Source organism: Conger conger, chromosome 1, assembly GCF_963514075.1.
Source record: "Conger conger chromosome 1, fConCon1.1, whole genome shotgun sequence".
NCBI classification, from domain to species: domain Eukaryota; kingdom Metazoa; phylum Chordata; class Actinopteri; order Anguilliformes; family Congridae; genus Conger; species Conger conger.
Window position 1 is genome coordinate 53,755,522 of NC_083760.1, and position 24,480 is coordinate 53,780,001.

The following is a 24,480-nucleotide window of genomic DNA, read 5'->3' on the forward strand; positions in this document are numbered from 1 at the left end:
AGGTGAGTGCACCTTTGGGTCAAACAATAGAATGACAATCAAATCGACCACGTGTACAATAGAATGGCTGCTACACAAAGCCAATGGTCCAAGCACTAGCCCTGACAGGATAATGTGGGCTGTTATTCTAGGTTCCCCATAGTGGAGCAGGCTTCCCATTAGTTCACCTACACAGTGAGCCAAACTAAACCATGATCCTCTCTGCTCCCTGTTTAGCAGTGGAATGGAATTTAGTATCACTGACAAATTAATTTGCATGACATTACATTCGATTAATTTAACAGACATCCAGTGTGTCTTACAATCCAGAGTGTATTACTTAGATTTCTGACTTATTATTATTTTAAGTAGAAGAAATATAAGGTCACCTGACTTATATGAGCAATAACGGCAGGACTGGCTAACAACATTCCCAGACCAGTCAGTATACATGAAATATCATGAAAGCACTACTGGAAGTGAACAATCTTAATCTTATTACAAGACTAAAATGCTTGCTAAGACAGTCACTTTTCGCAGTGAAAATCGGAATATGTATAGATTGCATCCATAAAAAGCACTAAGAAGAAGAACATATATACATATATATATATATAAGAAGTATAAAAATATAAGAAAAAGTATAAAATTATTTTTTGGGGAAAATGCCATGGTTAATTCAAAGGGGAGAATGGCAGAGCGTGGGGATGGCAATGATGATGGGAGTAGGTGTTCAGAAGACTGCAAAAGATTCTGCTGTCTTAACCACCATGGGAAGTTCATTCCCCCATTGCTGGAAAAGCCCAAATTTCAATTGGCAAGATTCAACCCTTTGGTACCTGATTGCAATTAAAGTGGCCGTGACCCTTGTGCCCTGACCCCTTGACCTTAACCCACCACATAATCACAGCCCTCCGGCCAGTTCCCCCTCACCTTTATACTGGACAAGGGCATGAGAGCCACATGTCACATGACATGCAGTTAGTTAAGATGCTAGAGTTCTGTTGTCCAGACTGTCAGGATAGTAATGTTTGCCCCTGCTCTTGGAATACTATACTACTGGGATGTACCTGTAGCATGCTGCTAACTGCGAAGGTTTCGACCTCACCTGAGGCAGGGGCAATTTGTGAAGCAAGAAGTCCATCACTGTGTGAACTATGTGAGTGTATTCAGTGTAGCCCTGCTGAAAAAAACTGCTCAAGCTAGGGTTTGAAAGAGCTGGAAGCTGGTTGACCGGTTCAGACCAGCTCCCAGCTGGACATGGTTTTCAAGCTGGTCAAGCTGGCAAGATGGATTTTAAAGCAGGGAAAGCCTTTTAGAGCAGGGAAAAATGTTGCTTCAGGGAGTATACTTGTAGCATGCATATACAATAGGAAATCCTCCTGATGAAATAAGAACTGATTGTCTCTGCAACCACAGGGCCGATGGAGAGGACATGATTGGAAGATACACGCGGGTTGGGGTGGGGACTATGGCAGTGTTATGAAAGGGGGGGTCAAGAGGCTAGGCACCGGGCACAGCCACTGCAGGCCTCCAGGCACTATGCACATGTGGTAGCTGATCCTGGGAGAGATGGGCTATTATCCCAGCCGGGAACAGGTTTTCCAGCTGTCCTGTTCACAGTAGACATTGCCAAGGGCAGAGATAGCTGAAACATGCTGTCTAAACGTCGGGGGTAGCTGCATGTGTGAATGTGGAAGGGTGCAAGGGTACCTACTCAGCGACAAAAGAGCGGAAATTTAATGAGTTGGAATAGCCGCATTGAACTGCAAAAGTATGTCCATCTGGTCTTTGTAAAGAGAAAAAAAAGTTTGTAGCTTATAGTATGTATAGTACGGAAATAACCCAATCACTAATACATGTCTACCATATGGCATCTATGGCAACCTATTACATTTTGGAGAGACGGCTAGCTTCTCTTTTCACATCGCAGCTAGCTCGTAAAAGCGATCAAAGACGTTTCTGCCTTTGAAATCTGTTTCTTTACTGGATTGATTGTGGCAAATGAAATGAAAGCAATTTTGCATTTTTCTTAGTTCGACATCTCGACCTGCAGCAAGGCTCTTGATTACAGTGCCACCCGTGAGCTTCAGTTTAACCTCTTGAACAAACCCAGAGGGCCGTACTTCCTCATTTGTAGCATATGATGGATTTTTCATTGCCCTGCCACTATGTATGTCGTGGGTCTCGTTTTAATAACACACCAAAGCGCACATAAAATGGGGGGTTATAAAGTGGCAACTTCTAATCTGCATCGGAGTAACGATCTAGGCCTGAACGGAGTCTGGCGCAATGACAGGCATGTGTGAACGTCATGCGGGGGCGGGTGGTATTTATAAAGACCTCCATTTCCTGTTTGCCAAATTAAAGATCTGAGGGGCTCTGTTATTAGTAGGGGATAACAAATGAATGTGCATTCAGTCCAGAATGTTCTGACACAGACTAAATTAAAACTTACTTTCAAAGCTCTCCAAGTTGTAGCAAAAATAATCTTATAAAAAGGGCTGATTTCCTGACCACTTTTCTGTTAATTATCTTTCAAATGCATATTTTTATTAATTAAACAATCCTATCGATTATGTATGTGTCCATGTGTATATATAATGGCTTATATTTGTGCAAATGCCTTCATAGTGGTAATTGCTTTATGTTTATTTTGCTATATGACACGTCTCATGAAGGTACACTACAAAATGCACTAAAGAGAAACATAAAAAAAAGTTTATGATCATTAAAAAACCAGCCACTCACAATAGCATGTAAACATAACAAAACACCACATCATTCCACTCTAGACCATCTGATATTTATACGTTCAGCTCATAGTTTAAGGGGGAAAAATGTGAAAACCTAGACATTGTAGACCATTGCTAAACTACATCTTTGTACGCCACTGCTTGTGAATCTGCGTGGCACCTTTTAATTTCTCAGTTCAATAATTGAACAATAAGACATAAACAACAACATAATAAAAAGAGCTACCGTGTCAACTGTGAATAACCATTTTTCAGAAATAAAGAGATTTTGACCAGGCCGGAGATGGATTGCACAATAACCAACATGGAATGTTGCCCTGACACATCAATCTCTCCTTTTAGTATTGCATTGCTGAGGAAGAGATACTCACTCAATCTCTCCCACTGCACCGTTCTGCGTTTAATGCTTTCAGTGAACCACTTTAAGAGCAGGCTAAGATTTAGTAATGACATGCACGGCTCTCACAAACTCCTGTGAGAGATGCAGCCGCTTCCTCCAGAAGATGGTGAATTGAAGGTGTGTATGGAAAGGCAATTTAGGTTCCCACAGGAACTCCTCCTCGGATGGACCAGTGAAGATGTTCTCTGTAAATATATGAGGCGACAGGAACCTGCATCGGACCGCGAGACAAGACAGCGGCCCGATCCATACATTCTTGACACGGAGACCCGCAGGGGTCTTTTTGCGCCCCAAATCCAACTATGAATCCAGACTTCATACAAGTGGGGGTGGGGGCAGAATAAAAGATACTTCAGACAAGGGGTTTATGGCAGCTTTCTAGAGAATGCTTTTTTAAGCTTTCTGCTCAAAATATCTCCTGTCGTCATGGGGGCCGGACCGCCTTCGATTTAAAAAGTAACACTTAACACATGACTCTGTCTTCCCCCCGTGCAGCAAGGCCTCACAACGCACTGAAAGATGTATCTTCTGCTCTTTTGAAGACGCTGTGTTGGGCGAGTAAATGAAAACCACACCTTTGGCACAGCTCTTTTTCAAATGAAAAAAGTGACAGACGATATAAAATTTATTTCAAAGAGAAAACAGTTTTTGGCAGTAGGCCCTGCTTTTTAAAGAGACGGTGATTCACATCGCGCTACCGGTTGCAGCTCCACCCACACCCGTCCCTCAGCCCGCGTCCGTCCGGGTGCGTAATGCCTTTTGCAGACAGGCCAGAGGAGAGGGGATGGAATTTTCCGCTCACCTGGATATTCGTTCTTGTCCAAGTCAGAGTCCCCCCTCAGGGTGAAGCCGAACCCTGCTGGCATGGACTGCGAAGCCCAGATCCCCTCCAGCACCTGGGAGGCCTGGGGCCTCAGCCCGCTGCTCTGTCCGTTGTAGATGAAGACCCGGCCCCTCCGTTCCTCACCTGCGAACGGTGCCCCCACCGCGATATCTGCGAACGAGAAAATAAAGAGGAATCCGTCAGCTCCTTAAGCGCCAGCCAAAACAGGCTACCAAAACACAGCACTGCCAAGCAATTAACCTTGAATCAACAGCAAGGTCTACACATGGTGCAGATATCATTTCTTGCAGCCTGTTTCTTCAGAGGAATGCTGCTAAGCTGAGGTCTTATGACAGATTTAAATGAGTTCATTAAGGTTACCGCTCAATTAATCAAGCCTGCTGTTATACCCTCTCACACAGGGAGCAGGTCTGGAGCTTAAAACTATAAAGAGAAATGTCTACCCACTGCATGGACCACCACAACAGAGTTCGAAAAGACACCACAGTGATAGTTTTACAGAATCACAAAAAGGGAGCATCCTCAGGTTTGGATAAATTGGCAGCTGGGCATTCTGCTGTTCCTTTATCAGAGTGATGGGGACTACAGCACTGCCAAACCTCCCTCCTTGTTGGGCAGCCTCAATCTTGATAGCTCAAGCTGACATGTGCACACATTCCTTTCTTAGAAACCTGCAAATGTTTATGAATGTTAACAATGCAGAATGCTTTGTTAGAGAGACTGTATGAGACTTCTCTATGAACCAGGTTTGTGATTCAGTAACATACAGTAAGTCTTAACTTCTCTATAGGTCACTTCTATATAAGGTCTGTGATAAAAATCACTGCTCTATAAAAGCGACCACTTCCTCTCTCGAGCTGTAAAATTGATATTTACTCTGTTATTACCATTTTTATAAGTTGCCCTGACACCAAATTTAGCTTGGTGAGGAGAAGGCGAGTAACGTTTCAGTGTTTGATGTTGGGTGTTTGGTGAGATCATTTCCGTGGAAATGGGAGGTTGTATGCATGGCACGTGGGAACAGGGCCAGATACCAGCATTAACAGCTGGTTGGTGTGGAAGCAGTTTCCTACACTTCCAGAATTATTTTAGGTAAAGTGTTGGTCTGGGAGTTCCTAAAAACGTACACATAGTAAAGCTGAGACTAAAAATGGAAGAGTGAGGCTTCATTACACATTTACAGTGACTCACTGATTTCCACCAATTAGAAGCTGTTTCATGGAGAGCATAGTCTTTTGACTGGCTCACAGAAGTCAAAGAATGCCATTTAACTCCACACATTAGGAATTGCTCAGTTGAAATCTACACATCCTGAATCATATTGTCCTCTGAACTTAACACAATGGAAAATATTTAAATGTAAATATATCCTTGAGGAAACAGGAAATGTAACAATCCTACAAGCTAGAATCCATTCAAGCCAGTGAAGCAAGGTAGGAGGCTTGTTAGGACTTGAATTCTCGCTAAGATGTGAATGACGTCTTCTTGGAAAACAGGCCAATAATTATCAACGACACACCAAGGAGTGTCTGAACAAATGATCCTCTTGCCAACGGAGTGTGAAGTTGCTCGCAAAACAGATTTTAAAGGCTTGTATGGGTCTGACAAATATTGATTGATGTGAACTGTCTGAGCTTAATGTCTCAGGAGAATTTATATGAATTTGACTTGCTCAAATCAGCCCTTCTTATGACAGAGGACATGACCACACCACCCACTATGCCTACAAGGCGTAGGTCTTTATTAGGAGAATTCAGAGACAAAAGAGCTTCATTAAAACTGACTTTCATCCTGCTGTTCATCTATGTTTTTCCCTGGGATCACATACTGCAGAAAATAATATGGGAATAGAAAACAGATTAATGGTATATTCTTACCCATATATAACTGATACTTGTAAATTTGGTTGATTAATGATATATTCTTCCCCATATATAACTGATACTTGTAAATTTGGTTGATTAATGATATATCCTTCCCATATATAACTGATACTTGTAAATTTGGTTGATTAATGATACATTCTTCCCCATATATAACTGATACTTGTAAATTTGGTTAAAGGTCCAGCAAAGGATCACCATGAAATGTGTATCCCACTCCTTCCCATCAAAACTGAGTGATTTGCTTTGGCTGGGACACTTCCACACCTGCTTCCCCCAAAATGATCTCCAGGAAGAGGTGCTGCTAAGCACACAAAAGCATCTCCACGCTGCTTTTGACACCGCAAATTAGGAGTAGGAAGGAAACAAAATGTGACGTGAGGAACCAAATTTACACCCTTCACATTGTTTTAATGATGGGCGTGGCTCCTTAATGAGTGAGTCAGCTCTTTCTTTTAAATGTTTCCCTCTCCATCAGCGGTCAGACTGCCCCATGGGAACAACCACTCAATGCTTTCTATATCCAGCCACTCAGTGCCTCATTGTCTTGACTGATGTTGATTTATTGATTGCTGATTGCACTAAATTAGCTGCCAGTAATGCAACATAATGTTTTTTCTCGTATCTGTGTATGTTACAAATTTGCCACACAACCAGGCATTGGGTTTCAGAAAGCCAAATTATTAAATCAATGGAAGAAATCAATGCTTGAATAAACTCAGGAGAAGATTCATTCATACATTCAGAAATATCTATAAAGCAAAGATTACAGAGCACAAAGCTAGACCAGGATCCCTTAGATAATTTGTTATCTCAACGGAAGTACAGGGTTAGTTCACACAGTCTAATACTGCACATCCTGACTGAAGAAACTGCCTTTGACTTTGACTATTCGCTCATAAAATAGGACTTCCTGTGTTCCAAAAACAAAACATTTCAACCAAACAAGGACAGGGACAAAGTTCAGCCTTTCTGTATCTTTCCTGTTGAAAATGCCTGCCCAAGTGTTTGCTCTGAAGTGGCCTGTGGATCTGGGAAGAATCAACAAAGAATCAACAACCCTTAAAGGCCAGGGTGGCCTGGTCAGTTTTCAATGTGTTGTCGTTGTGTCCACTGTGGCTCAGCAGAGCCTCAGTCAAGTTACAATGTGGCAGAGCACAAAACAGAACCAAGTGGGGGGCCTTACCATGAAAGCCGTCCTGGTTCACGTCCCCAAGAGAGGCAACTGCACTCCCAAATCGGCCAAAAATGTCTGTACCCGAGAGGATGATGGGGTCACTGAAGGTCAGGATGTCCTCCTGAAGGTACAAGTAGACCCGGCCCACCTCCTTGGGCTTGCTCTCAAACTCCCGGTCCATGTACAGAGGGGCACCCACAAGCACGTCGTCCTGGCTGGGAAATGCAAGGAAGCACACAGGGACTGATCTTAAAACACAGTTTCAATCAAAGACGTGTAAGAAAGCAGAATAAAGTCAAGAGTTCCCAAAATGGTGATCAAAATAACAACAGACAAGTTGGGAAAACACTTAGGTGCAAAAAATGTTTTAGATTTATTGGGCTTTTAACACACAAAACGAATAACTAGCTGTGGAGCAAACAAGGCTAAATGCACTGCTGTCTATGAGCTGATGACGAGGTTCGAGACAAAACTCTCTTCCCCAGGCATATAAATCTTTCTTTTTTTTTTTAATCTGTTGTGCACAAATGCAGGAGAACATGCCAAGTGCTGGATAAAAAAACTTTCTCAGAGTGATGCCATAATCTCAAACTGGAAAAAACCTAACTATTTTATCCATTTAATTTTCAGATATGTATACCTCAGCATTTTCACGCATATAAATGGCAAATCGCATATGCATGCTAGTAGAGAAGTTTAAGCATGACTTAAAAATGTCCTTAAAAAGATTCCTTAAAGTAGCAATTTTCCCCTGAATTAGAACATTGCTGAAGAATTAATATCAAGCCAGGACATTTTGGAAAATGTCCATATTCGTTCTCTTGATATTTTATTTGCAATGTAAGCTTTGTACGAGGGGAGCGTGTTAGACATTCTTTAAGAAGCATGCTGCCATGAAAGGCATAATTGCAATTATTTCTTCAAAACATTCTTTATGTAATTTCCAACAGACACAACCACTACAAACTGTACTTTCCAAAATCTCTGCACTGTATCACAAAAAAGCACAATAACAAAGTTAAGAAATACAACCAGCATCAGTTCCGAGACCTCAGGGCACTATAGTTCATGACACAAGATGAGAGGCCACAGCCTTCCTTTGTGAATGAATAGACGCAGTGACAATAGTCATATTTTCCAAAGGCCCGTATTCTTTCATTTATAATATTGTCTGTTCACCATTGACCCAACATTACATTTCGAAACAAAATTACTGAATGAAAAAATTAATTCCCACTCTAACAATAGATTTCAAACAACACACCTTTGACAAAACAAACATGAACACAATGAATTCAATGACTAAAGAGGAGAGAGAAAGAAAAGCGGGCTAAAATCTCAGCATTAAATGGCGACAGAACCAGATACCCTTTGGACTCCCTTTCCTATAAATGTGAATTGAGTAAATTGTTCCAAGATAAGGGTCAGGTTTCACAAAATATGAGGAAATTACTGAGGCCAGCCACAAAAGCTAAAGTCTCCAAACTAAAATGGGGCTCCCTTTTCTCAATCAGCACATAGGATGCATGTGTCTGTCTGAGAGTGTCGGAGCCTTCTTTATGGAAGGATCCATGATACTTGGCCACTGCTGAACGATCCTTTCATTGAGTGCGGGCATCAGCATAATTGCTCTAAGGGACAGAGAGAGACGCATTATGCTGGAATCTCAGCCAAGTCTTTTTCTGTCTCTGCCACCCGCCTTGAGAATACATTGGCGATCTTCTGCTAGAGAGCAGAAGAGGCTGTGCTGTTGCACAACGTGATGTATGGGAACTTTTGTCTTGGTAATATAGGGGCTTGAACCTTCTAATGCCCCCCATCCCACCCTCCCTCTCTCTGTCTCTTTCTCTGCCTCCTCTGTCTCCCTTCCTCCTTCCCTTGGCAGCCGCCATGTAGGTAACAAGGCTTTAGAGTTGAACACTGTTGATTATCTGATGTCTGCTGACTTTTGGAGACACAGTTCAAACGTCTGGAGTCATAGTGACTATGTTTGTTATTTGTTTTTTGTTTTTTTAACCTTTATTTAACCTTTAATTTACCAGGCAGGTGTATTAGGATTTGTTTATCATCAGGATGATAAACTAAACTTCTGAACTTACCCATCACCATTCAGATCACTCACAGCTACCGTGTAGCCGAAATATGAGGCCATCTGAAAAGAACAGATACAGAGAGTGAAATGTAGTTTATGTGATGACAAATGTAAAGTCACATTTTACTTTCATAGTATAAGACAGCCTTCAGCTGAAAACAAAAACTCTTAAATAATCATACCTGCTCTCCAGTGAAATTCTGAATGAACGTTAAATTAGTTGAATTTATAACAGCAACCTGCATGGAGATGAAACACATTGAGCAGGATTATACATTATACACCAATAAATAAAAAGTACAATATTTTAGAAAGTTTGGGTTCTCTGTCTGATACTTACAGACATGGAGGACAAAGCTTACCAATTTCTGACACATAAAGCAGCGCATATTACCAAAGATCAGATGGATAAAGATGTTAATTACTCCCAGTAAACTAATACTGTGCTCAACTGACACAGCTTAACATGAGTATACAGTTGAAATGATTGCACAAAGGCATGTCTGTAAACACAGACATGCAAACACAACCAATGAGACAAGATTTGTCAGCTTGCAACCACCGTCTCCTGTCCCCCGACCCCATCCATACACTCCAATTCTCAGTCACGGGGGAGTCAGGGGGGCTGGGAATTCCTTCATAATGCCTAAAATAACAACCATATGGGGCGACCCAGAGGCTACCATCCCTTCTGAATGGAGATTGAAGAACTGAAGAAATGCAACCCCCCCCCCCCCGGCAGGCATGCACACACACACACACCCACACCCACACACGCATGTACACACCCACACCCACACACGCATGTACACACACACACGCACACAGACACCCACACACACACACACACACACACACACATGCATGTACACACACACACGCACAGAGACACCCACACACACGCATGTACACACACACACACGTGCACACACACACCCACACACACACACACACCCACACACGCATGTACACACACACACGTGGACACACACACCCACACACACGCACACACACACACGCATGTACACACATACGCATGTACACACGCACGTGCGTGCACACACACACACGCACACACACACATGCACACATACACTTGCACGCATGCACAAAAACTCATGCACACACACAAACACACACCAACACACACACACGCACATGCACAAACACACACAAACACAAGCATACGCATACACGCACACGCACACACACCCGCACACGCATGCACGCACAGACACACACACACACACGTGCATACACACACACACACATCAGCGTTGGCCTAACTCAGGCTGACAGTGGCTCCAGGCAGATCTCGCTGCCCCAGGTCTGAGATCAGCTCAGCGCAGGCTGGTGGTTGTGTGAAGGCCTTCACCCAGCAGGGGCACAGAGACCTGGGGTCAACGCTCCCCACATGCTGCCGGAAACTGTGTAATTAAGGAGAACTTTCCACATTACCCTTGGGTCTCCCTCTCCACCGATAAGATAAGGACCTCTCTTTCCCTGACACTCCTACATTCACCCATTTCCCTCTTATACTGAGATTTCAATCTATCAGCAAGATGGAATGATAAATGCCAACAGTGTCTTATTGAAGAATAAATATTTGTGTAGTGGTAAGCTGTCATAAGGGCTACGAATGAGTTGTGAGGTTTAACTTGATACTGTTCGAACTGGGGATGAAAAAAATCTCTGAAGCAAGCAGTCTATCTAATGGACAGGTACTTACATAGCCAAAGTTATGCGCCCCCCTCGGCACTCCAGCAATGAGCTCTGTTTAAAGTGAGAAGAAAAAGAGGAGTGTAGCTGAAATGTTTACACTATCTTTACACATTTACACACTGGAGAGTACAAGTTTTTCATAAAAACAAGGCATTTATATTTGTTTGAAGCCAGGAAAGCTAAAGGAGACACAGAGTTTCATGTTCCTCTGCCCCAGGAGGACCCTGCAGACACTCAAACACATGTATGCAGACTGACAAGCCAACGTGTGTTTATACCCTCATGGGAGCTTCGCGTGACATCCAACACATCTAACAGCACCCGCTCAACAGTTCCTTCAGCTTGTGCGCTCTGCTACAGAGAGTTGGACATCACTGGTATTTTTTACATTGTTGGCTCTATGAGACGGTATAACCGAGGGAATGTGATTGCTTGCACTCGCCAAGCCTATTTGATGAACCAGACTTTGTGTCTGCATAGTATATGGCACAATGCACATTACTGAGGTTCACTCTCTATCACTTGTCACTTCTGAAAACTCTCAAGCCAATGAACATGCGGACTGAATGAAAACAGTCATTTTAATTGCAGGCCTGTTTTGTCAGGGAACAGTCCCAGAGGCTCTTTCTGTCGTGTAGTGAGCCGTAATGCCTGATAATGGACGTATGTCAGTGAAGAACTGTGGGAACAAGAGACAGACTGAGATTGTCAGTTGAAAGACAGCCTCACTGCGGTCTGCCCTGCTTGATTGTAACGGCTGCTCATCCGAGTGTCGGGTCGGGGCTGATTGATGGATGGCGACTCTGTGCGGATGTTTGAAGTGAATCCCCCCTCGCTGTTCCCACCCGTGGTGGTGAACACGCCCCCAGCAGGTCTCAGGGGTTCAAACAGGGCGATTCCGACCAACCAAATTGGCCGTGTAACCCGGAGGAGCTTTTAAATGACCGGTGAAAATGCGTTTGACGTGCAGTGACCTCAGAAGTCCTCACTGAAGAAAACAGACAAAAATTTGAGCAGATTTAATGAACCGCTACATCATTTGGCTCGGTGGTGAAAAACATATTTCCCCATAACTTTTGTTGATTCTCTAGGCTGTGACTGAGCAGTCATTCATCGATGGGATTCCTGATGTAGTCTCTGATTTGTGAAGGACCAGAAACAGCTGAAGTTAGGATGACTTCAAAGTGCGTTGAAGTCAGGAAAAACCTTATTATTGCTGAGGGAACCCATTATACGACTTTCTCTAGGCTAATTCCATTACGGGCTTTCATGTGCTCGGCCGTATGGATTGCGTGCATATCGTTTCCACGATAATCAATCATCGTCTAGTGTGTCCTCCAAACCATCTTACATCCTCGTGCAATTCACTGCAGAGAATACCATGTTATTTGTCATCATGGTCTTATGTCCTGATCTGAAGTACTGACTTTGACTTGATAGTTTCCTTTTAGCCTTACTTTCAGCTAATATATTTCCATATATAAACTTGATATGAACTGTGATAATGCTGCAACAACATTTGCCAACAACATTTCAATATGAGGATGAAGTTTATATAATGATGCTCTCCAAAATGGAAGTTCAAGAAAACATTTTGTTACAATGCATCACAGTTATATACACACACTAAAATGAATAGTTTATAACTTGTATAACCTTTCATATACACAAAAGGCTCCAACGTCTTTGATGTGAAAGAGACAAATTAGAACTATGAACTCATTTTAAGTTCCAACTGGCTGGGTTTACTGTACATACAGTAAGTTAGAGTAAGGACAGGCCTTCTTTCCTACCATGGGACTTGGGAGTTACAATGGCATCAGGAATGGAAGTGGTTTGGAACTCAGAACATTCATTCTATGTTGGCTTTCCCAAGGATACATTTCCTAAACAGGTACCCACACTGTTCTTCTTCTTCTGGCTAAAGTTAACACTGAGGTTTGAGTAGAGATTCTACACTACAGAGTAGTAGTGCATTACCCACCTTGCTCTGAGTCCCCTGTGAATTCCCCAACTGCCACCGAATAACCTGCAATAACAAAAGGGCGAGTCGTGAGCAGATATGCTGGTGGGTCGGGAGAGACACATATGGTAACTTCATCAGGAAGACAGAGGTCTGCTCGTCCCACACACAATCAGGGGCTCTGTGGGGTTCCACCCACGGCCAAGGCTGAGTTCAGCTCTGACCCCAACTCCTGAAATCCTGAAAACTGGGTTGGTGCCAGCAGGCACATAAGATCAGGTATGAAGGGACACCACCAAACACAGGGTGCCACCAGAGCCCAGTAAAACATCTGCCACAGGCTTTAATGCTATAAGGCACATGGGCTTCACGGATGGGCAGTGCAGAAGGGATCTGTAGGAGACCAGCCTTGGGATGCTGGAGGGAAGGTCCTACGGAGCAACTTACCAAGGTAGCTGTCGTCATAGCTGTCGGGTGCGGCGACCGTCTGCTTCTCCCCGCTCACTTTCCTCAGAATGGCCTTCAGAGAGTAGCCGTTGATGATTTCGGCAATGCCTGCTGTTATCACCTGACCTGCATTCCGATGTGAGGAGCGCCATTGGAAATAATGAAAAAAAGAAAATCACCGATTCTGGATTCACAGGCTGTACAGTCACAACATCCAGCACATGTCTCTATAGTAATGTCATTCATTTAACTAAAGCTGGTAGGGTTCACAAATCTGTAGTGGACCTATGCAATTGTTTCAGAATCATACTTTCTACACTTTACTGAGCTTGTCTGGAGTATTGGAACCTATAAAACCTATGAGGGGGGGGTTCTCAAAAAGTCTGGTCATATTGTTTGGCTCAGTTGAACCAGGCAAGATCAATCGAGCGCAGAAAAGTAGAAAACAACATTTTTGACCTAGGTCTGCATTTAACAAAGGCTGCTGGGGTCCACAACTACCGGAGAGTCCTTGTGTCATTAGAGGGTCCCAACAGCTTGGCCCCTTCACTTACACATCATCAGGAAACCAAAAGAACCTTATGCTGAGAGCAGCTTCCCAAAACTCACACAGATGTTAAAATTTATAAACAATCTATAAGTTCAAGGCCTTAAGACACAGTAACAGAGAAAGACAAGGAATTCAACTCTATGGAACCCAATTATTTAAGACAAGTAGACTGCCACCTTAAATTCATGTATTTGAGTAGTTTTTTGTTTACCTCACTCGGCCATGCAAGTCTCCCTCAATATTCAATCACATAGAAGATTCAAAAAGGTGAACTACTTAAAATGTAGTGTAGCTCATGTATCTCAATGGACTCCTAAAACACATAATTTGGAAGAAATATCAGGAAAGGAACTGAAATTATTATTAAAATGCAAAAGCACTCCTTTGGCCCCTGACGTGGTGCCTTATTCATGTATAACCTACGCACCAACAAACACTGAAACACAGTTCAGCCTCTCCCTGGGGAGAAAAACTGCAGAATTGAAGCTTTTTATTTACGCCATATCTGGACAAGGAAACCCTATGTCTTTTTTCTCTGCTGAACAAAAGGTCAAATAAACCTCGGCTAAATTTACATTGGTGTCCCTATTCTGGGCCGGGTTCTCGAATCAATCTTCCTTAATGCAGCGAATCGTCCAGCTGCGAGACCTACGCCTCTGATTGAAATCTGCTACACACATCCTGTCGGTGCATAACAAGGAAATCCTCCTCCGCTCGCCACAGTGCAAAGCTTCCTCCGAGCGCTCCACGCGCACGACTGAGAGAGCTTCACAAACGGAAACAAGACGCACCGAGGTTTAACCAAAGAGTTGTTTGCATGCTGTGCTTCAGCTCTGGGGTCAGAGGTGACCCTGTAATACGCCATATGTACAGTGAGTAACATGGGTGAGGTTTACTTTTGAAATCCTCAGGAGTCCTGCTCATATGTTATACTTGCTGCCAAGCTGTCCAGTTTAGGCACATGTTAAATAAAACAAGCTAGTCAATAACTCCAGGGGCTGCATTAAAATTGTTACTTTGAAAGTTGGATGAATAAATATAAATATAAATAAATATGACCCTCTTTCTTGATGGACTGGAGCGCTTCCCGAAACGTCACGTACAGTGATCGATTGTAAACCATGTGATTACCCGATTATTACATTTTCCAAAATCCAATTAAGATCTGCATGCTCCAGGCTTGCTTTCTTGGGATGATGGATACAATTACCCATCCTCAACACAAAAAGGGATCGTCCAATTCACTTGTTTCTTTTAATTTAATTTTCTGGCATGATGCTGTGCAGAGGTTATTATGTGTAGGAACTGTGGGAAAGGGGAAAAGAAAGAGTTTCTGTGTCCATCCCATTTCAGTAATCATGCTTTGATATGTGGAAAAGCATCATATACTGTGTGCGGAAAGGGTTGGCAGAGTTAACAACATCCCACCATCTTACAGTCTGGCACAGGTATTCAAAAGCATGGGGGTTTCTGTGTGGCTCATTTGGTTATGGCACCACACTGCTGCATAGATGAGCTCCACGGTCTCAGACCGAATCCGGACCGTGCAAATGTCAAAAGTCCATCAATGACGCCATAGGGCAACATACAATTTGTAATAGTGCCGCCCAGGGTAAGGGAGGACTCAATCAGTTAGGGGTCTACATTTTATCGCTATCTACCAAACCCCTGCTGGTTGATCAGGAGCCTACACGTCAAAGCTGCATATGAAAAGTTTTCCTCCGACTCCACTCCATTCCATTCACAGAAAGAAAGTAGCTGGTGATACCGTATTTCGGATGAGAACCACAGATGTCTACACACTCCCAAATGAGCGGTGGGGTGTGACACACTTGGAAATGAAAATTAAGGTGGGAATTGCATATGTACAGCCTCATGTTGGGCACCACATAAAAAAAATAATAAAAAAAACAAGCTCACATGGCCTATTTAATCCTACTCAGAACTCTGAGCTGCCATCCCAAAAGGTCACAAAATCGGTCAAAGAGTGAACACCCGCAGAGCTTGTATGCTGTGTCAGCGTGGATACGACATCCGCCGTCTGCAACATGCATATGCAATTAAGTCCCAGGTCGAGGTTTTTCACTACTTCCAAAGGCACTGTTTACAAAAACACACCCATCCTACCATGGAGAACATTACTACCGCGCTCCATTTCATTTTAATGAGGTCATTAGAGCTGTGACGGCCAGCCCAGCCAAACTTCCTGTTGTAGTTCTTGTTTGAAAAAGGGGGCCGGTTTGGGCAGAGACCTCTCCGTGGATACACATTACCACAGTGGGTGCAGATTCTCTCTGCAGCTAATGAGTGGCTGCTCTCTGCTCTTTATGCACCAGTTAACCAAATGACCTTCAAGAGAATTACAACCCCAGTGTAATAACTGCTCCATGTCAAAAGAAAAAATAAATATTAATAATTGTGAAGCAACAACAAAACTGATCCTGTATGCAGAATAACATATGGCGTGTTCCACTGTACATTGGCAAAGCAATGAGCTACAGAATTGACAGCTTCAGTGGTTTTATTTACACCTCAGACAAATTACATATTTTCTCTGTATCAAATAATCTGCAACAATGCAACTTCCAATGCTTAAATTCACTGTCACATCTGTGGTACTTCCTTTGGTCACTTCGACATTATCTATCGTCATATTGATTTATCTAGCCAAAGCTTTTAACAATACATACAGAGATTTGAGGACAATTCCTTCTTTTGTTATCTTCCTGAGTCAGTCTTCAGCACATCGGGAAAAGCAATAGACTACACTGGGGATAGTTCCATTCACATTAGTAGTGAAGGACACAGAAAACTCTGCTTTTGTCTTTGGAAGAGATGCATCTCGCTTACATTCCACAAGTTAACCAGGAGCACCAGGGCTGACGGCACTTAAAATGAGCTTTACCTTGCCAGTAGAAACTCCCTGGTCCTCCCACCACTAGGGTTCCCTCCTGTAGGAAAAAAGAGATCATTGAATCATTGATGTAATGCCAACATTAAACTAGAGCAGGGGTGGGATTCCTGGAGGACTAGAATGTGTGCATTTGGTTTCGTCCAATTATTCTAGTTTCCAGTTAGCTAATAAATAGGTAATATAACCCAACCCCAGTTCAATCACGGATGACTACACGTAAAACATTTTATATAGTAATTTATGAACTAATCGATAGACATACTGTACTGTACCATAGCTAAAATGCCAGACAACAGAAATGATGGGGGCAGAAGTTAGCATGGATGTTAACATGTTAAGCTCTCCTTCCCCAGCTCTGAACAGGAGAAACAATGCATACCATCTGCTATAAAGAGCCTGTGAATGCTTTAAAAATGTTTTTAAACATGTGAGTCACATGGAGAGCTGACAGGTTATGACACGCTGTGGTACATTTTTACCCATACTAATGAGACCTCTGCTGTACAGACACACACTAGTACATGGTTTGAGTCAGCCACTAAAGTATTTTATGTAAGCTGAAGTATGCACTAGCAAGATGAAGCGGATGTGTAATGTGCTGGGAAGCATTTAGGAGTTAATGAATGAATGTTACTAGGCGGTCATATCAATGATCAGTTAGCGAGGCTTCACTGTACTGAAAGTGACATTAATGGATGGATCACTGATCTACAGCAGCCTGTCTTTGAGCATGTGGTCTCAGTTAGAGAGTGTGGAGTGATGGTGTGCCAGCTGAGGTGGGGAGGCCTGTGTTTATCTAACCCGACGTGACAGTTCAGATGACAGGGGGAAACGGCTCATCCTGCTCTTTCAGTGAGAGAGAGAGAGCAATAGACAGAGAGAGAAAGAACAAGAGAGAGAAGGAGAGAGTGAGAGAGAGGGTGAGAGAGAGAGCAAGAGACACAGAGAGAGAGGGAGCGAGAGAGTACTACGTCCTGTGAATGGAGATTCATGTTTAGTGTGAAGAAGAGGGCAGGTCAGAGGAGATGAAATACTGTACATCCTACTCAGCTATCCTCATCCTACTTCCCTGCGTTCCTTTTGTTTGGGTTCCTGTGACAACCGGACTGTTGTGGCACATTGTTAGCCTCTGGCCAAAACATGTCAGCAAGCGATAAGGACGGGCTTGTGCAGTGTGAGAGAGTTGGAAAAACATGCAGGCACTTCGGCTCCGGGTGACTTTGGGGATCACATACAAAGACCTGCAAGTTTGCAATCATCACTCTAGCCAGTGGTATTCAAAATCATGTAACCATGACCCTGGACCAAGTGGATTAAAATGTCAAAACATTACTGGAAGTGATACAAAATAGGACTTTGGAACAAGCAGGCATAAACACTGCTCTGTTTGTTGGGAGAGCTTTATACGCTGCAAAAAATGACCGTCTTAACAAGCGTTTTAGTCTTGTAATAGGATTTAAGATCTTACTTTTTCTCTTGAAAGTAGAAAATATTAGCTTGGTTTAAGTTACTGTTTGCTTTACAAGTGAAATGTTCTTATCCCATTGGCAAATCCTGAAATGACTAAACTGTCTCACCTCACTGCCAAAATGTTGTCTTATTTAGCAAAAAAGTACAAAAAAAAAAGATTTTAAGTGTCAATATGATCAATATGAGACTGAAATACTGAGACTGTCTTATTTTGCAGTATAATCAAAGATTTGCTTTTCCACATCTGAAGAAATCATTAAATATTCACATGCTGCGATCCAAAAGGTTGTTCCTTTACGAATGATAATGTCCAAGTTTTCTAAGGTCAGTAAGAAAGTACCTTTGTAAAATCCACACTGAAGCCAGCCTGGCAGAACCCCTGTCCCTCAGGATCCGGATCGTCTGTTGTGGGGGAATAGTGCAGATGTTTAACCGACAGGCGTGTACACACAGCACAAATCACAAACTCTCGCCTGCCAGTGGAGCTTCTCGAGGCCGCGCTAGCGGTTCTCGGAGAGGGAGAGGCAGAGTGCTCATACTGCAATGTGATTTGAGATTAGCTTGAGTGCGAAACATTTCGATTTAACAACGTGTGTCTCTTACTTTCTCCCAGGGGTCAACCACAAGCAAAACAATCCTGGAATGAATAATTCCCCACGCTGGTGCAGGCACCTGGAGGTCTGACCTGTGACTGTGTGAGCCCGATAAAAACGAGCGAACGCGATACTCTGCCTTTGGTTTTTTTGGCTCAGAGCCCATATTCATAAAGCATCACCGAATAGGATGCCTAATCTTGGATCAGGTTTCCCCCATCCATATCCTAACCTTATCCATTATGAGCCGAAAGACAAAAACCATCAGAGAGCAGCTCTCTGAGATGCTTCATGAATAGACATACTGTATTGAACCCCGTGGGGTAATTTAGTCAGGGGCAATGGCAGGAGCCCACCTAACCAGACAGGCATGTCTTTGAGTGTGGGAGTGCTGGCTTGGACTTGAACCCAGAACCTCGTTCTTGCAGGGCAGCAGCGGTAACCAGTACACAACCATGCCGCCCAAGAGTGCGCACCTCTTATACCTGAAGACTAGCCACAGCTATAAATTAGTCTTAAGTTATTAAGTCCTCGAGTAGCTGCTTTATAAAGAACAGAGCCATGTGAGGCAAGAGCATTGAATCATTCATGAGTGCCACCCACAGGGGCAGAATGGGCTCTAGTTACACAGTCTTAACATTCGCTGTTATTCACAGGCACTGTTACAGTCTGCTTTGCACTTCAAATAATCTGACCCTTAACTGTGTTTGACTTTGAAACCTTTAAAAGTAATATATCTCCCTCCTTCTGGTGCTACATATTTACGTAGCCACCGTTTAATGGTATCATTATAATACCAATCGAAAGCATATGTGTACTTTCTGAATCTTAGCAAGAAAACACATTCACGTTGTTATGACTTGCGTACAATCATTTTATTTGGATTGTGCTTAGATGCTCAATGCCTAAAACAATATTGGTTCTTTTGACTGAGTGACTCTTCATTAGGCCATCATATAAAATATATACTGCCTTTAGAAGTGTAACGCTACTGCGTTATGAAACATCTAAAAGCAAATACTGTACAACCACTTATACCTGCAGTGGAATACAATGATGCACACACTCTGCGACAACCTCCACAATATTCCGATGATGCATAGCACCACTTAAACATTGACTCTATCTGTAAAACAGAATTTGAGTGTGGTACTCTTGTGAGGAAGTATCAGAATAAAAGAACAGAACAGAACTGTTTCTGTAGACCAGTGGTCCTCACTCCTGGTCCTGGAGAGCCGCAGGGCGTGCTGGCTTTTGTTGTTACTCAGCACTAAATTGATCAATTAAAGCATTTAATTACACAGTTAACTCACCTTATCTGGATTCTTGGGTCTCAACTAGTAGCTGATATTAAGGTAAAATCAAACACCAGCACATCCTGCGGCTCTCCAGGACCAGGAGTGAGGACCACTGCTGTAGACCTCCAGCAGGGGTGTCCAATCTTATCCGAAAAGGGCCAGCTTTTGTTTTAGCCCAACGCTAAGACACCTGATTCACCTAATGAACTAATCATGGTCTTCAATCAATAGAATCAGGTGTGTTAGTGCTGGGCTAAAACAAAACCTGTACCCACACCAGCCCTTTCCAGATAATGGAACCCCATATCTACAGTGCTCACAGAGGTGTCACAATACCTTATGAAGGTGCCCTCAGGTTTAGAAGCCGGTACTGTGACAAGGTTGGAGAGGTGGGAGTGGTGTACTCACTAGTGCGGCAGGGAGAGTACTCCGCATAGGCGCTGAAGTTCTGGACGGCCACGTAGCATGTTCCGACCGGGTCTTTCTCGCTGCTCATCTTCACCGTGCGCCAGTGGTACAGCGGGGCGCACGCCTGGCGGGACACAGGTCAAAGGTCATTGAGGAGACCATTTACATGCTCTCAACATTCCTGCTATGCAATGTCAACATGTCGTACAGCTATCTGGGCATGACATGTTTTGTTAGCGTTTTTTCATTCGAGTTTGACCCTTGTACACATATTTTATATTATGCTCATTATTATATACCAACCTAAAGATACTGGCTTACTGTTCAGGCCGTCCATCTAAAGAAAATCTTATTACGATGTTATTGCAAATCTAATCAAAATAATGTGTCATAAAATATGACTGTATAACCTTAAAATAGTAGACTTTTAAAATTAGTGTTGATGTCACCATAATCGGTACGATTATAAATGGTACAATTTAATTTAATTTCATCGTGATTCAGATGACACTATATATAACTGCATCGACGGGTGGCTGATAGGATGGTACTGAGATAAATGGAGACGAGAGGAATATAAATGCAATTTCTCTGGTTAAATTTAATTCCCGTACCTCTCTTCTTCATTAATCTCAGTGGCATCTCAGTAGGCACTGAGATTACATTGCCGTACACTCCTTTCCCACCCCCTCAAACTCTCTCAGAAGCCCACTGTAGCCCTCCCATTCTGTGCTATAGCACAGTGGCACTCTCTCATGTTACGTGGTGCCAATAGCTCATGCCAAGTAAAACAATCACTTAGGTTTATAGAGTCAAAGCTTATGAAATGTGTCCTCCCACTTCCCACTTGCCACTGTACCTACCACCACTTTGCCTTTGTGTGTCCTGACCGTGGCTCCAAACCACTGATTAGATTTGAACTCCAGTGGTTCCCGAGTCCCATTCACTTTTATCATCCTGTTATCTGAAGGTGGGGTGTTTAGGGGGGAGAGAGACAAATTGGGCAGGAGATAAATTCAGTTGTAAGCAGCACCCTTGGTAAAGAGATGCTTCTAGAAAAATAAGGCGGTGCAGGATTGTCACCACTGAAGTAATGAAGGTGCAGGAGAAACTCAACAAAACAACTTTCTGCATGATGATGCAGCTTTTTTTAATGAAAACGGGATTTAAAAGTAATAATTCAGTTAAATATCGTATTCAGCATTTTATGGTGAAATCAATGCAGTCTAGTACATCTCCAGTGAAAAGTTCATTACTGGTGTTTGGATACACCTTATTATTGTAATTCCATAATTTCAGTTGACTGTAAAGTCACACTACACAGTTGTCATTTTATAGTATTGTACTGATAGTTTATTACTGTGAAAGTAATGCAACTAGTAGTACATTCACAATAAAATATTTTATAGTGTGGGCATTGCTTCCTCCAGGATGAAGCCTATCTCAGAGCAGCTATCTCCACAACCCCCCCCCCCCCCCCCCAAAAAAAAAAAGGCCCTCACTCCCACAGCTGTCCCAGTTTATAACACGGTCCACACCTTGTAAAAACCATTGACCTTGGGTCTCTATATATGAGATCATTCATTTCAAACGTACGTGTGCCCCTTGGCTGAAAACCTTCTAAATGGCACTTCACGCCAAAAATGATTACACATACAAGGCTACAGCTAGTACTGTTTACATTATGTTTCTGACAGGTGCAGTGTGATCGCCTTGCAGGTTATGACCTTGAGGAAAAGCAATCCTGATCTCATTTGCACATGAGTGATATTTCTCCTTATGAGAGATAATGAGCATTAATACATTACTGAGAACCCCATTAATATTCCTGAAGATTAGCCAACTAGCTAGTATTTTAATAAGTGTCACTTACATTACAGTGGTTGGTCAAAATCTGGTCTCTAGCAGGACAAATATGGTCAAAGCTGGTTAGGTTGATCAAATAAGTGAGTGGTCAAAGCTGACTATAAGTGGTGAACAACAATCTTAAACCAGCTTGACCAGCTTAGGCTGGTTAAGACATAATGGCCGAGATAATACAAAATTGAAATAAATGACCAATGGACAGAACCAGTGTGAACACCCATAAATAAATCATTTTCACTGCTCCCACAATAAGTGCTGCTTATTCATTCAACAAAGTTAAATAAGCATACAAGCAGTGCACTATAAATGTTTATTTTTTTCCGTGTCATATGCTCAGGAATGTTACCTGCATAAACAATGAAATATATTTCTGAGTAGTTGTTGAAACATGCACCGTGTCAAGATCGATTATTTCCAGATGCCCATGACGTATTGCACGTGTCACCTACACTAAATCGGTTTGCCCTTCCTAAAACCGTTCCAAAGTTTCATCCTCCCTAAACAGGCACAGTCTCTTAGAATGTCACAGATTTGGAGCATAAATAAAGTAAAACAAATATTCTGGGTCAAAGGAGTCAAGAGCTGAAAACACGTATTGCGGTCTCCCGTGAGTATGCAGTTGACAAAGCGGCAAAGCGGGGGAGTGCTTGGCGGGATGAAGTGCAAGGAGGATGTGCAAATCGGCCAGAGTGGTGAGGGTGGTGAGTGCAAATACACTCGACCGGTTGAGAAAGAGCCTGTCTTTGGGGGGTGGAGTGGAGACTTCTGAATTTCTGGATCTAATAAAAAGCAGATCCCTTTCATTCACCCCAAGTCCCTGACATACATTTTCACGTGGTCACAGGCACAGCGACTCCGCCTCTGCCCTCCCTCCATCCCCCACAACGAAGTTCACCATCAAAACGAACTTCCGCAGAAACTGCTAATCATGTAGGCTCCAAAAGAGACGAACGAAAAAATAGCAAAATAGTCACAGATTCTGAACGTTAACACCGATACAATCCGAATTGGACTCTGATTATGCACTTAAAATATATTATCTTACATACCCAAGTGTACCTCATTCAAATTTAAATGAAAAGGGAATTTTCATTAATTTAATTGATATTAAACCACAATATCCAATGATCCAATAGCCATTTTAGATGGAAAAGCAGCTTAACACTGTCGTATTGGACGTGAAGTTACAAGGTTTCTACCGGCAATTAGATTCAGACCTGAGTGAACACAACACGTGATGAAGCTATGCGTTATTGAAAACCTCATTTTGAATTTAAAACAGAATCTGGTGTAAAAGACCTATGCAATGCATAGCTCCATGGATGTGGCTGGAAGACACGGTCCAAGAAGGCTACAACGTTGTGTATTAGGCAGGAGCCGAGCGCGCAATACGCCTTCTGAAATGCAGTCCGTCCACACATCACCGTTCGCAGACAAGCAAACCAAAACTGCGGTTCAGTCCTGAAACATTTCTCACCTAACAATTACGTTTTTGCCATTTCAGAATTCCCAATAGAACTACAATAATCCCGTTTTAAATACTCCACGGTTTACGAAATTGACATAATCACAAATATTCACGGTGTTATTCGATGTTATTATTGTAATATCTTAATGTAGCCATTTTATAATCTAAAGACGCGCAGCAGTAAGAATACTATATTATGAAGGTAAAAGCGGGTGATTTATTATTTACGCAGGCATGAATTGAGCCAGATTAAGCATCAGGGTAAAATTACTGCACTTGGGCAACATATGGAAATGCCTTTGCTCCCGAAAGCCAAAATAAACCACATGGACGAGACTTAACTATTTGTTGGGGGTAGGATGGATCGGATCCAATAGCGTACAAGCATCCAGATAATGATAACATACAGTATGCGTTTTGCGTATACACAACATTTCTTCATTTTGCAACACAAATGCTTGAATTTAATTACAGCACCGAAACCAGAAACACACAGTGAACAGCAATATCACTAGCTTATAATACTAATAATAATAATAATAATAATAATAATAATAATAATAATAATAATAATAATAATACACAGCTACAATATACTGCTTTGCAATACGCAATGAGAATCGTCCCGTCTACCATACTGAAATAGTAGG

The 24,480-nt window shown here is 42.6% G+C and overlaps 1 protein-coding gene across 1 annotated transcript in view; it reads right to left on the minus strand.

The window, feature by feature from the left end:
* itga8 (integrin, alpha 8) overlaps positions 1-24,480 on the minus strand; it is a 71,273-nt gene that overhangs the window by 45,714 nt on the left and 1,079 nt on the right. The window contains exons 3-13 of the mRNA XM_061234969.1: positions 21,360-21,460; positions 20,497-20,620; positions 18,538-18,599; positions 16,719-16,764; positions 13,264-13,389; positions 12,838-12,882; positions 10,861-10,904; positions 9,314-9,370; positions 9,139-9,191; positions 7,049-7,254; positions 3,938-4,129 (exon numbers count right to left, since the gene is read on the minus strand). Coding sequence (XP_061090953.1) covers positions 3,938-4,129; positions 7,049-7,254; positions 9,139-9,191; positions 9,314-9,370; positions 10,861-10,904; positions 12,838-12,882; positions 13,264-13,389; positions 16,719-16,764; positions 18,538-18,599; positions 20,497-20,620; positions 21,360-21,460 — 1,056 coding nt within the window. The remainder of the gene's footprint in view (positions 1-3,937; positions 4,130-7,048; positions 7,255-9,138; positions 9,192-9,313; positions 9,371-10,860; positions 10,905-12,837; positions 12,883-13,263; positions 13,390-16,718; positions 16,765-18,537; positions 18,600-20,496; positions 20,621-21,359; positions 21,461-24,480) is intronic.